Consider the following 14,121-nt stretch of genomic DNA (forward strand, 5'->3'; position numbering starts at 1 on the left):
AAATTCAAAGGTGTTACAATTGCCCCCTGTTACAATTGCCCCCTGTTACAATTGCCCCCTGTTACAATTGCCCCCAGTCTCCCCTACAATTACTAGCATCTGTTCATCTTATTTCTTCATTTATTTCCAAAACAAATTAACATATTGATAAATATATATATATATATTTTTTCTTCCTTTAGAAAGAAACATTATAATTGTAATTTAAGTAACATCATTAAAGCCAGATCTGCTCTGCAGTTAGAAAATGTAGACCACCCAGCTGCTATCTGACATGTACATTTTCTATTTTCAGTTCAAGCTTTGAATTTCAGTTGAGATGGTATTGATTCCAACAATGCAAGCAAACCAGTTAGATTACAAGGGATTTTCTGTTGCAAGATTGTTTAACATGAAATAAACGACATATTATGCTATTTATGAGTGAATTTTGAGATTGCTGACAAAATCCCTTGACTATTTAAAGATGGAGTTAACTTCCTCTCGCTGCTTGAATATATTTATGATTAACAACAACACTCCGCGAAGCACCTAATATGGAGCCTTCAGGGACACCGTCACCGATAAGACTACCTCTACTCGGGGATTTCTACAGTACATGGCTTTCCGACACTCATTAACCCCCACCACCCTTGTACCCCAACCAAACACAGACACAATAACATTCCTGGCCCCTGAGATGCATATCCATATTTGGCAGAGAGGCTTCATTTATAAAGAGGACACATGGTCTGGACCACAATAGGCCACCATACTACTGCAAGGTAAGATGTGATGCTGGAGCTATAATCTTCCTTTTTGTGTGAAGAAGGTGAAAGGGTGCTAGAAAGGGTAAATATGGTTTAAAACGTGTGTTTTTGTTTCCACAGAACCATTACCTCCATCAGTCATCATAAAGGGGTTGGTGTGGTAAGGGCATTTTAACATCATGTCAGGGTGTTATTGATTCTGCATGAAACTTTGTTAAAATGTTTTATTTTAAATCAAGTCGTACTGTTTCAAAAAGAATGCCTTAGAATCAATTGAATACATGGAAATTGGAAATGAAATAAAGTAATTCACAATGAACAAAAGGAATTAAAAAAATCTACAACATTTTATTAAATTATATTCTGTTATTTCAGTGATGCCTGATATAACATGGAATAAATGGAAACATGCAACAAATAGCTCTTTCATTTTTTAAAATAAAAAATAAATAAATAACGGAGATTGATTTCCTCTCCTTTCTCTAGACACAGTAAATCATGGGAGACGCTCATATGGCAGAGTTCGGGCCCGCAGCCCCTTACTTGAGGAAGTCAGACAGGGAGCGTCTGGAGGCCCAGACCCGTCCCTTCGACATGAAGAAGGAATGCTTTGTGCCTGACACCGAAGTGGAATTTGTGAAGGCTTCCATCACCAGCAGAGATGGTGACAAAGTCACTGCTGACACTGCGAATGGGAAGGTTAGTAAGCTGTGAGAGAGATGCTCAACCAGGACAACTAGTGATGATAAAATTATATTTGAACAAAACATGACTTTATATGTAATATTACAACAATTATACCAGAAACTACTGGATCTAAACACTTGTGTTACATTTACTGTACAAAGATATGTAATTGTGAAATCTAAATATCTAATACTCCTTTTTCATGTACTGTTGGTGAACAACTGTTTTAAAATGACTGACAAATAGTTCAACAGTACTTGCTTTTGTGACTCTGATCATTTCTTTTTGCAGACTGTGACTGTGAAGGACTGTGATGTCCACCCTCAGAACCCGCCAAAGTTTGATAAAATTGAAGACATGGCGATGTTTACCTTCCTTCATGAGCCAGCTGTGCTGTTCAACCTCAAAGAGCGTTATGCAGCATGGATGATCTACGTGAGTTCACACATGCTGGATTTTTTCTCCATTTCTTAAAACTGTGGAATGAAACAAAGTAGATATTCTGACCTGAAGAGGTACTATCTCTAATAAATCAAAATTCAATTGAATAGTCTATCGGCCAAACACCCAACAAGCATAAAAAAAACATGTTTTGATATTTGCCACGTTTTAGGTATTCTTAAGACTCATACAGCGAATTCAGAAAGTATTCAGACCCCTTCCCTTTCAACTGCACAACAATCTAGTTAGGCAAAGAATTCACAATAATAAATGTAGGCCTAATATCATACTCTGTATTTGATCAAACTCTATTAAATATGTACTTTCAGTTTTTCTATTTTGACTCATTCCTGTTTCTACAGACCTACTCCGGGCTGTTCTGTGTCACTGTCAACCCCTACAAGTGGCTGCCAGTATATAACCAGGAGGTGGTCTCAGCCTACAGAGGCAAGAAGAGGAGTGAAGCTCCTCCTCACATCTTTTCTATCTCCGATAACGCCTATCAGTACATGCTGACAGGTAAACTCACTAAGATGACTTAGAATATCTTATTCAACTTTCACCCAAAAGATATTCAAACATTACGGTACTAATAATAGTATATTCTTTCTAAAAAAAATATGTGACCATGTCCTTATATCTATTTCAGACAGGGAGAACCAATCCATTCTTATCACGTGAGTTTTCTCTCCTTTTCATCAAGCTGAATTTGTTTATTTTTTAGGTCTTACATTGTCTGGCAGTGACATCAAAGTGTTGCTACTGTATAGAAGCGTGGCTGTATGCTGTGATAAATGGATGGATTCATTGGAAAGTATTGCACTGACAAACCAATGACATGTAAATATTTGTGTTATTTTAACTACCTCAATTTGGAGTGTTGTGTTGATACATCTGATTAACAGTGGATAAAGCATGCACTTTGAATTTAGTGACAGGCATCCTGTGATTCCTGATAAGAAGGAACTTGAAAAAACATTGAAGCCTGGTTGGTGGCTGAGGGCAAATTAATGTTGAACAGTCAGTACATGCCAGTATTGGTGGATAGAGGCAATATTAATGGTGATATGACGGGCCATGGCTTTTCACAAAAGCTGGTATGGTCTTACTTAGCTCACCAATTGAAAAGGACTTGGCTGAGATCAATGAGATTAAGCATCCACGGAAAATAAAAGCACATAGAGCTAACATTGTGTTTGCATTGGACTTCTTGCTCTCGTTTGATGTTGGGCGTCAGGAGTTAAGTGATATTATATCTTGAAAACTTGAATGTTGACATGCAACATTTGTGGGATTGTATCAAAAGTAGACTAATGAAGAATATACAATATTTCTTTCTTCGTTTGGCTGGTTTTTAGTGGATGAGGGAATAGTGAGCTAAATTGTTGCACTTTGGGGTGTAGCTCTGCTGGTAGAGCATGGCTCAGCTGGTAGGGCATGGCTCAGCTGGTAGAGCATGGCTCTGCTGGTAGAGTATGGCTCAGCTGGTAGGGCATGGCTCAGCTGGTAGAGCATGGCTCTGCTGGTAGAGCATGGCTCTGCTGGTAGAGCATGGCTCAGCTGGTAGGGCATGGCTCAGCTGGTAGAGCATGGCTCAGCTGGTAGAGCATGGCTCAGTTGGTAGAGCATGGCTCAGTTGGTAGAGCATGGCTCAGCTGGTAGAGCATGGCTCAGCTGGTAGAGCATGGCTCAGCTGGTAGAGCATGGCTCAGTTGGTAGAGCATGGCTCAGCTAGTAGAGCATGGCTCAGCTGGTAGAGCATGGCTCAGCTGGTAGAGCATGGCTCAGCTGGTAGAGCATGGCTCAGCTGGTAGAGCATGGCTCAGCTGGTAGAGCATGGCGCTTGCAACACCTGGGTTGTGGCTTCGATTTCCACAGGGGACTAGACTGAAAAAAGTATGAAAATGTATGCACTCACTGCTGTAAATCACTCTGGATAAGAGCGTCTGCTGAATGACTAAAATATAAATGTAAAATGTACAGCATTCTGATTATCTGGAATCTTTTTTAATCAGTCAGAAGACAGCCTTGAACCAAGTTATTAGTTTAATTTATTTCATGATGCATCGATGTTCAGTTCTAAAGCCTGGCCATTTGAGTGTGAATTTTGCATTTTGAGATACTTTCCATTTGTTTTGAGCCTATTTTACTGTTATATACTGTATTTGTATCCTCAGCGGAGAATCTGGTGCTGGGAAGACTGTCAACACCAAGAGAGTCATTCAGTACTACGCCAGTATCGCAGCTGTAGGAGGAAAGAAGGACACAGCCTCTGAGAAAAAGGTTCGCTTGTTGAATAAACAGATAACATGTTCTCTAATGGCACTTTACCCTTCATTACTGTAATCAAAGCTCTGCTATGAATACTTCCAGGGGACTTTGGAGGATCAAATCATCCAGGCTAACCCAGCTCTGGAGGCATTTGGTAATGCCAAGACCATTAGAAATGACAACTCTTCAAGATTCGTAAGTTTCTGTCCACAGACCATTGTGATCACACTACCATTGAAAACAGGCAACATATGATACAATGCACATAATATACTCACTATGTATGTTAATTGCATGCCAAAATGAATGATTGGTTCTCTTTAACTTTTATTCAGGGCAAATTCATCCGAATTCATTTTGCTGCTAGTGGAAAGCTAGCCTCCGCAGACATTGAGACCTGTAAGGAATATTCAAATCAACTATCAACTATTCTCATATATACAATAATGTTAAACTGCTTCCTTCAATGAACTTTTCCACCTTGCATTTTTACAGATCTGTTAGAGAAGTCCCGTGTGACTTTCCAGCTCAAGGCTGAGAGAGACTATCACATTTTCTACCAGATTCTGTCCCAAAGGAAACCAGAGTTGCTCGGTAAATAAAGAATACTGTCATCCATGTACTAACTAAAAGATATCCTTGCTCGGACCTCACTGGATTTGACCCAAATCTGACATTTCTGTTTGCTTTTCAGAGATGATGCTCATCACCAACAACCCTTATGACTACCAATTCATCTCCCAAGGAGAGACGACTGTAGCCTCCATCGACGATGGTGATGAGTTGTGTGCCACCGATGTGAGTAAATATCGATGGTTGGTTCATCTGGTGCCATATCTGTTTGAACTAGATTACCTTCATGTATTTATTGGTGCACTGGTAGCATACTATCTCTCTCTTTTTCTAATTTAGGAAGCTTTTGATGTCCTGGGCTTCACTCAGGAGGAGAAGAATGGCATTTACAAGCTGACTGGTGCTATCATGCACTATGGCAACATGAAGTTCAAGCTGAAACAGCGCGAGGAGCAGGCAGAGGCTGATGGCACTGAGGGTGAGGGGGACTTCATTAAGAAAACGAACCTCGGTGTTGATAATACATCTTAAAGACAGTACGTTAACAAATATTCAAATGTATCATTTAATTTTATTTATCCTAAGATGCTGACAAAGTGTCATATCTGATGGGCCTGAACTCTGCTGACCTCATCAAGGGCCTCTGTCACCCAAGGGTCAAAGTAGGGAACGAGTGGGTCACCAAGGGGCAAACTGTCCAACAGGTGAGCCAGAAATAACGTATAACAAAGATCTGAAAACACAAAGAACTCAGAGCTCAATGTCAATCAGGAAAGGTTCATAACCATTACAATGATGTTTTTTTCTTCTATTTCATTAAAGGTGAACTATTCCATTGGTGCACTGTCAAAGTCAGTGTATGAAAAGATGTTCCTCTGGATGGTGGTGAGAATCAACCAATCCTTGGACACCAAGCAGCCTCGCCAGTACTTCATTGGTGTATTGGACATCGCTGGGTTTGAGATCTTTGATGTGAGCTGAAGTGATATTCAATATGATACTTGAATCCCTTTTTTTACCTCAATCTATTAGTGATACTTTACAAGTTGTAAAACTAAGTTCACCTTTCTGCTGCAGTACAACACCTTTGAGCAGCTCTGCATCAACTTCACCAATGAAAAGCTGCAACAGTTTTTCAACCACCACATGTTTGTGCTGGAGCAAGAGGAGTACAAGAAAGAGGGAATTGAATGGGAGTTCATTGACTTTGGCATGGACTTGCAGGCTTGCATTGACCTTATTGAAAAGGTAAGGAATAGTTGTGTTTTTCAATAAGACAAGTGCACCTACACACATCTAAATGTTATCAGGTCATCAGTCACACTGCTCATATTTGTCTTCCCCTCAGCCAATGGGTATCATGTCCATCCTTGAAGAGGAGTGCATGTTCCCCAAGGCCAGCGATGCTACCTTTAAATCCAAGCTTTACGACAACCATCTTGGAAAATCCAACAACTTCCAGAAGCCCAGGCTTATGAAAGGGAAACCAGAGGCTCATTTCTCCCTGATTCACTATGCTGGTACTGTGGACTACAATATTTTCAACTGGCTGGTAAAGAACAAGGATCCACTGAATGAGACTGTGGTCGGACTGTTCCAGAAGTCTAACCTCAAATTGTTGACCGTGCTCTTCCAGAATTATGCTGGAACAGATGCAGGTATGCAAATGATGATTTAAAAAATATATATAAACCAGTTCTGGGACAATAGGCATTGTCCCAGTCAAATAAACCTAATAAGATAAAGTACATTTTTAAGACGTTATTTTACATCCATTGTACTTCTCAGCTGATGATAGCAAGGCAAGTGGGAAGAAGAAGAAGGGGTCATCCTTTCAGACTGTGTCTGCCTTGCACAGGGTGAGTATGAAAAACACATCAAACGGTGCTGTCTATTTGTTCACATTTACAGTTACATGCATGGCTTTATTGCTTCTACAGGAAAACCTGAACAAGCTGATGACCAACTTGAGGTCCACTCACCCTCACTTTGTGCGCTGCATCATCCCCAATGAGACCAAGACTCCTGGGGCCATGGAGAATCCTCTGGTCATGCACCAGCTGCGCTGTAACGGTGTGCTGGAAGGCATCAGGATCTGCAGAAAGGGCTTCCCCAATAGGGTCCTGTATGGAGACTTCAAGCAGAGGTATACAATACATAGGTTCAACGGAATTGGGAAACAGGTCCTCTTTTGTAATATGTATTATATTCAAGACTATGTAATACTTCAAATAGATACCGTATCCTGAATCCTGCTGCCATCCCCGAAGGACAGTTTATTGACAGCAAGAAAGGAGCTGAGAAATTACTTGGGTCTTTGGATATTGATCACACTCAATACAGATTTGGACACACTAAGGTATAACTTTTATAAGGATGATCATGCACAATATACATATATTCCGATGAATAAGCAAATATACATATATCTTCCAATGGAATATTACCTAAAGTGAAAGTGCCCAAATGTTATTAATTCATTCAACGGTATGGGTTCATTCTGTATATAGAGAGGGGATTTAGATATGCTCTACTTGAAATCCCTATAAGGTGTTCTTCAAGGCTGGTCTACTTGGTCAGCTGGAGGAGATGAGAGATGATCGCTTGTCCCTCATTATCACTGGAATCCAGTCCAGAGCACGCGGTCTGCTGGCTAGAGCTGAATTCCAGAAGATTGTTGAACGAAGGTAAGCATAAACAGTCACAAATGACTTCGATGTCTATATCGAATTCACATTGTAGTTCCATGCAATATCTGCTAAACTGTATTTGTAATTGTTCACAGAGATGCATTACTTGTGATCCAATGGAATGTACGTGCCTTCATGGGGGTCAAGAATTGGCCCTGGATGAAGTTATTCTTTAAGATCAAGCCTCTCCTGAAATCTGCTGAGTCTGAGAAGGAGATGGCCAACATGAAGGAAGAGTTCTTGAAGCTGAAAGAGGCTTATGCAAAGTCTGAGGCTCGCAGGAAGGAACTAGAGGAGAAAATGGTCTCTCTTCTCCAAGAGAAAAATGACTTGCAGCTTTCAGTTCAGGCGGTGAGTTAAATATATCATCCCATAAATGAAGTAACATGCATCAGAATTGTGATCCTTGCAAATATACTTGTCATTAAGCTAATGCAGCCTTTCAACATAGGAGCAAGATAATCTTTGCGACGCTGAGGAAAGATGTGAACAACTGATCAAACACAAGATTCAGTTGGAAGCTAAATCCAAAGAGCTGACTGAGAGACTGGAGGATGAAGAGGAGATGAATGCAGAACTGACCGCTAAGAAGAGGAAACTGGAGGACGAGTGCTCGGAGATAAAGAAGGACATTGATGACCTGGAGCTCACTCTGGCTAAAGTGGAGAAGGAGAAGCACGCCACAGAGAACAAGGTCACTGATCACCACCACATTTATAAAACAAATACAAACTGTGTTTATGTTGTTGTTTGCTCAACATTCACTTCCTATTCACAGGTGAAGAACCTGACTGAGGAAATGGCAGCTCTGGATGAAATCATTGCCAAGCTGACCAAGGAGAAGAAAGCTCTCCAGGAGGCTCACCAGCAAACACTGGACGACCTGCAGAGTGAGGAAGACAAAGTCAACACTCTAACAAAGGCAAAGGCTAAGCTGGAGCAACAAGTTGATGACGTAAGTGCTTGATGTTGTATTGCAAGCACTAAAGGATAGAAACACAGCATTCGTGTAGCCATCAGAAGTTGACTGGATAAAACAGTAGTGAGTTTTATGTTGATGTTCCCCAGCTTGAGGGTTCTCTGGAGCAAGAGAAGAAGGTCCGTATGGATCTTGAAAGAGCCAAGAGGAAGCTTGAGGGAGACTTGAAGTTGACCCAGGAAAGTCTAATGGACCTGGAGAATGATAAACAGCAACTAGAGGAACGTCTTAAGAAGTAAGTTAAAACATTTTTCCCAGTTTATATCATTCATGCCTATATTTGTTAATTTGCAACAAAAAAATGCCTTTCGGCTACAGGAAAGACTTTGAGGTCAGCCAGCTGAACAGTAAAATAGAAGATGAGCAAGCAGCTAACATTCAGCTGCAGAAGAAACTAAAGGAGCTTCAGGTAATGAATCATGTGCAATTGGATGTGTAACCATGAAAATACACATTACTTTGACTTAAGTCACCTCAAAAGAATCTTACAATATTTTCCCCCATCGCTAGGCTCGTATTGAGGAGCTGGAGGAAGAGCTCGAGGCAGAAAGAGCTGCCCGAGCCAAGGTGGAGAAGCAAAGAGCAGACTTGGCCAGAGAGCTGGAGGACATCAGTGAGAGGCTGGAGGAGGCTGGTGGAGCCACATCTGTCCAGATTGAGATGAACAAGAAGAGGGAGAATGAGTTCCTGAAGCTCCGCAGAGACCTTGAAGAGGCCACTCTGCAGCACGAGGCTACAGCTGCCACACTCAGGAAAAAACAAGCTGATAGTGTCGCTGACCTTGGGGAACAAATAGACAACTTGCAGAGAGTGAAGCAGAAACTGGAGAAGGAGAAGAGCGAGCTCAGGCTTGAACTTGATGATGTTGTCTCCAACATGGAACATATTGTGAAGTCCAAGGTATGGCCCCATTTCATTATCTGGTCTTTATGTTTCTCATTAAATGTGATGCATGATGGATTATTTAAAAACACATTTGTCTTTAACTCATGCACTTTATTTCAGACCAATTTAGAGAAGGCATGCAGGACCTTGGAAGATCAGATGAGTGAATATCGGGCAAAGTATGAGGAGGGCATGCGCAGTATCAATGACTTCAGCATGTGTAAAGCTAGGCTGCAGACAGAGAATGGTAAGTTTGTTATCGCGTATGACAAATGATCGTCAATATTAGAAAACAATGCCTTCCTCCACACGGAGGAGGAACAAGGCAGTGGAATTGTTCATAACAATTTCATAATTTACTTCACTAGGGGAGCTTTCCAGGCAGCTTGAGGAGAAGGACTCTCTTGTATCTCAGCTAAGTAGAGGGAAGCTGTCCTACACTCAGCAGATTGAGGACCTCAAAAGACAACTGGAGGAGGAAACAAAGGTGAGAGATAAATATGTTCACCCAAAGCTATATAATATACTGTATTCTATCACGTCATCCTTAGCTAATGATACAAAATATGTGAAAATATTTGTGCTCCAGGCAAAGAATGCACTAGCCCATGCAGTGCAATCTGCTCGACATGATGGTGACCTGCTCCGCGAGCAGTATGAGGAGGAGCAGGAGGCCAAGGCTGAGCTGCAGCGTGGCATGTCCAAGGCTAACTCTGAGGTGGCTCAGTGGAGAACAAAGTACGAGACCGATGCCATTCAGAGGACTGAGGAGCTGGAGGAAGCCAAGTAAGAAATCATGGCAGTAATTTATTCACTCTTTCACTCAAATGTTCTCCAAAGAAAGACTCTGTTTCTCTTCTAGCAGATAGGCTTTCTGTTTGTGTTATGTTTCTTCTAAAAATGTAAGACGAACAAAAAGTTTGTCTGATAGCTGACCACGCAGCTATTAGTAGGGAGGTGAAGTATCATCAAAGGTTAATTTACCTATGAAGCAAAACAAATGTCACTGCAGGCACTAAATATCTCCTGTTTATTATTCTTTAATCCAGGAAGAAGCTGGCTCAGCGTCTGCAGGATGCTGAAGAAGCTGTGGAGGCAGTGAACGCCAAGTGTTCCTCCCTGGAGAAGACCAAACACAGACTGCAGAATGAGATTGAAGATCTCATGGTGGATGTGGAACGGTCTAATGCTGCTGCTGCTGCTCTGGACAAGAAACAAAGAAACTTTGACAAAGTAAACTCTTTAAGCCATAGATAAATATGCTAAATTATAGGTTCATGATCCTTTCTTTCAAATGACATTTTTGTTTGATTGCTTCCAACAGGTTCTGTCTGAGTGGAAGCAGAAGTTTGAGGAGTCTCAGTGTGAGCTAGAGAGCTCACAGAAAGAGGCCAGGTCTCTGAGCACTGAACTCTTCAAGCTGAAGAACTCCTATGAGGAAACTTTGGATCAGCTCGAGACAATGAAGAGGGAGAACAAGAACCTCCAAGGTAAGCTGTCAAGCTGTCAGTACAGGGAGGTATATATTTCATTAATGTCAACACAGCAATCTAAATTCCACTGTATGGCCTTAACCTCACAGAGGAGATTTCCGACCTTACTGAGCAACTTGGTGAAGGAGGAAAGAGCATCCATGAGCTGGAGAAAATAAGGAAACAGCTGGAACAGGAGAAAAGTGAGATCCAATCTGCTCTGGAGGAAGCTGAGGTAGGTTCCCTCTGTCCAGAATCAAGTCATAATATATTATACATACTTATACTGTATGCCTTTACAATAAACCTGAACCATTATGATCTAACAGGCTTCTCTGGAACACGAGGAGGGTAAGATTCTGAGAGCCCAGCTAGAGTTTAATCAGGTAAAGGCTGATATTGAGCGCAAGCTGACTGAGAAGGACGAGGAGATGGAGCAGTCCAAGAGGAATCTGCAGAGGGCCATTGATACCCTGCAGAGCTCTCTTGAGGCAGAGTGCCGGAGCAGGACTGAGGCCCTCAGGCTGAAAAAGAAGATGGAGGGAGACCTCAATGAGATGGAAATCCAGCTCAGCCAATCCAACAGGCAGGCATCAGAGGCCCAGAAACAGCTAAAGAGTGTTCATGCTCATCTGAAGGTAAATTATTGTTGGTCTATATCTGGATAGGAGTGTTGGCTAAATGACTCAAATGTAAATGTAAATTTAATGAGCAATTGACTAATTCATTATACAAATGTCTTCTCTTCTAGGATGCCCAACTCCAGTTAGATGACTCTCTTCGTTCCAATGATGATCTGAAGGAAAACATTGCCATTGTAGAGAGACGCAACAATCTGATGCAGGCAGAGCTGGAGGAGCTAAGAAGCTGTCTTGAACAGACTGAGAGAGGCCGCAAGCTAGCTGAGCAAGAGCTGCTGGACATCAGTGAGAGGGTGCAGCTGCTGCACTCACAGGTGTGAACGTTGTTATTTAGGGTGCTTATTAATAGTATGCTACTGATGTATTGTACATTTCCTCTGGACTGTCCCACTGTTTAACAGTGGAAACATATTCCATCTGTAGAACACCAGCCTGCTGAACCAAAAGAAGAAGCTGGAGAGCGACACAAACCAGCTTCAGACTGAGGTGGAGGAGGCAGTCCAGGAGTGCAGAAATGCTGAAGAAAAGGCCAAGAAGGCCATTACTGATGCTGCTATGATGGCGGAGGAGTTGAAAAAGGAGCAGGACACCAGTTCTCACCTGGAGCGAATGAAGAAGAACATGGAGCAGACCATCAAGGACCTGCAGCACCGCCTGGATGAGGCTGAACAAATCGCCATGAAGGGGGGCAAGAAGCAGGTTCAGAAGCTGGAGAACAGGGTGAGTGTATGCTTTTTACAGTAGATGTACATACTGTGCATTAGAGCCACATGCAAACAGCAATAATGGTCCCTGTTACATAGCCTAGATGTTATTTTTTATGTCATGACAGGTGAGGGAGCTGGAGAATGAGGTCGAGGGTGAGCAGAAGAAGGGTGCTGATGCAATCAAAGGAATTCGTAAATATGAGAGGCGTATCAAGGAACTCACCTACCAGGTGATCTTTTATTTATATTGTTGTTACCATGACAGGCATGCATAGATGTGTGCTTTACATCTACTGACTGCTATTCGCTATGGCTTCTGTCTTTACAGACTGATGAGGACCGCAAGAATATGACCCGCCTCCAAGACCTTGTGGATAAGCTGCAACTGAAAGTGAAAGCCTACAAGAGATCTGCCGAGGAAGCTGTAAGTGTGGACTTACCTAATATTGGGGATATTTTGCTTGTATGATAGTATCGGTCTCTGCTTTTGCTGTGATGCTTGATGTGTTTCCATGTCATAGGAGGAGCAAGCCAACAACCATCTGGGCAAGTTCCGCAAAATACAACATGAGCTGGACGAGGCTGAGGAAAGGGCCGACATCGCTGAATCTCAGGTCAACAAGCTGCGTGCCAAGAGCCGTGATGTTGGTTCCAAGGTTAGTGAGGCTAAGTTCCTTTTCTGATTCTTGAATATCTTAATTTAATTTAAAAAACAAGTGTTGTAATTCTAGTATTACAATATCATAAGAGGAAAAATATGTTTTGTCAGTGCCTAAACATTAATACTGAAAAAGTCTAATTGGACCAAAAAAAATCAGACTAAACCTGCATTCAAATATATTTTATTATAACAGTATTATCGTAGTGCATCAGACTTTGTCAAGATAAAGCCTGTATTTGTCATGTAGTATTTGTATTCTGTATTTGTAACACTTGTTCATAATAAGACTTTTAAGGCGAATTGGTGGTCAGTTGGTTAGTCAAAGTGTTTCCAAATTACACTGTTTACAGTATTCTGTTATGAATTTTTAAAAGTAAATTGCATTTTAAAAGTACAAAGCCATCCAGTCTAACAGTTACAGTAAGTTATGTCCCTTGACACGTGGGCTTGGTTTAACCATAAATGATTGGTTAGTGATTGGATTAAGGAGGTAATGAGGATGTAGCTGAAGGCTCATCAACTGTTACACTTATGCGAAGTGACAAAATATAACAATCGGGGTAATTTATCAGTGTTTTAAAATGTATTAAGTGACACATCTAGGACCTTACATTGAATAATCCAGGACTTCAGATTTAGGACACATTTTCATCACTTTACATTTAATTGAACCTGCAATTGTATTATCACGGTTGTGAAATGAAAACACAGAATAGTTTTGTGCACTTTAAAAACCCACTATTACCATCAACTAGGTAGACTCCCTTCACAAGTAGATACTTTTCGTTTTCAGAAAGAGGAAGTGTTTGTTCATAGGCAGTAGTTTGAAAACAAAGACACTATTATATTGCTATGGCAGGTATGATTGAATACAGTCTAGATTTCCACTGTATCTACATAAAGCTTGGCCAGTGCTTACCAATATCTTCTGATCTATTCCCCAATTCTTTATCATCACAGAAAGGGCACGATGAAGAGTGAAGCTCTCATATGGACCTCTGAAACCTTCTGCTGTGGTGAAGTCTATCCAAAGCCCTAAAGTAACTCTGTAGAATAAAGTCAAATTGCAATCAGATTCACATCTACTGACTGTGTCTTTATTCATAGTATGTGAGTGATAGTCTCACTCCTCTCAAATAATTGTTACTGTCATTAATGGTCATCAAAGCTTGGCAATCTGATTATCGGCATATATTGATCTGTCATCATATTGATCTCCACTTGGTTAAATGTAGAACATTTTAACAAGGAGACTACCAATATCAACAGTTTACAAAAAAAACTCTTGTCAATACATTCGTCAGTGCATTCGGAAAGTACTCAGACATTTTAGCAAATGTAGTAAAAATAAAAAACGTAAATATG

General features: G+C 41.2%; 1 protein-coding gene across 1 annotated transcript; it reads left to right on the forward strand.

Annotated features, from left to right (window-relative positions):
- Positions 1–647: 647 nt before the first annotated feature.
- Positions 648–13,831, forward strand: LOC124041804 (myosin-6). Its single transcript, XM_046359841.1, has 39 exons — positions 648–764; positions 870–909; positions 1,236–1,448; positions 1,728–1,871; positions 2,240–2,396; positions 2,527–2,554; positions 4,055–4,160; positions 4,251–4,343; positions 4,484–4,547; positions 4,644–4,742; positions 4,843–4,946; positions 5,061–5,199; positions 5,307–5,425; positions 5,544–5,693; positions 5,799–5,969; positions 6,070–6,379; positions 6,510–6,580; positions 6,662–6,867; positions 6,957–7,080; positions 7,272–7,408; positions 7,507–7,762; positions 7,863–8,105; positions 8,190–8,366; positions 8,480–8,625; positions 8,709–8,799; positions 8,901–9,290; positions 9,396–9,522; positions 9,644–9,762; positions 9,865–10,061; positions 10,325–10,508; positions 10,600–10,765; positions 10,858–10,982; positions 11,077–11,385; positions 11,499–11,702; positions 11,812–12,108; positions 12,221–12,325; positions 12,424–12,519; positions 12,617–12,751; positions 13,717–13,831. The coding sequence occupies exons 3-39, from the start codon at positions 1,248–1,250 to the stop codon at positions 13,735–13,737; spliced, it is 5,811 nt and encodes a 1,936-aa protein (XP_046215797.1). The 5' UTR covers positions 648–764; positions 870–909; positions 1,236–1,247; the 3' UTR covers positions 13,738–13,831.
- Positions 13,832–14,121: the final 290 nt, after the last annotated feature.

Source organism: Oncorhynchus gorbuscha, linkage group LG08, assembly GCF_021184085.1.
Source record: "Oncorhynchus gorbuscha isolate QuinsamMale2020 ecotype Even-year linkage group LG08, OgorEven_v1.0, whole genome shotgun sequence".
Lineage (NCBI taxonomy): Eukaryota > Metazoa > Chordata > Actinopteri > Salmoniformes > Salmonidae > Oncorhynchus > Oncorhynchus gorbuscha.

Coding starts and splice junctions, on each gene's coding strand:
- LOC124041804 (XM_046359841.1), top strand. CDS start 1,248: ATGGGAGACGCTCATATGGCAGAGTTCGGGCCCGCAGCCCCTTACTTG. Junction 2,397..2,526: donor CTATCAGTACATGCTGACAG/GTAAACTCACTA, acceptor TATCTATTTCAG/ACAGGGAGAACCAATCCATT. Junction 10,062..10,324: donor GAGGAGCTGGAGGAAGCCAA/GTAAGAAATCAT, acceptor TCTTTAATCCAG/GAAGAAGCTGGCTCAGCGTC.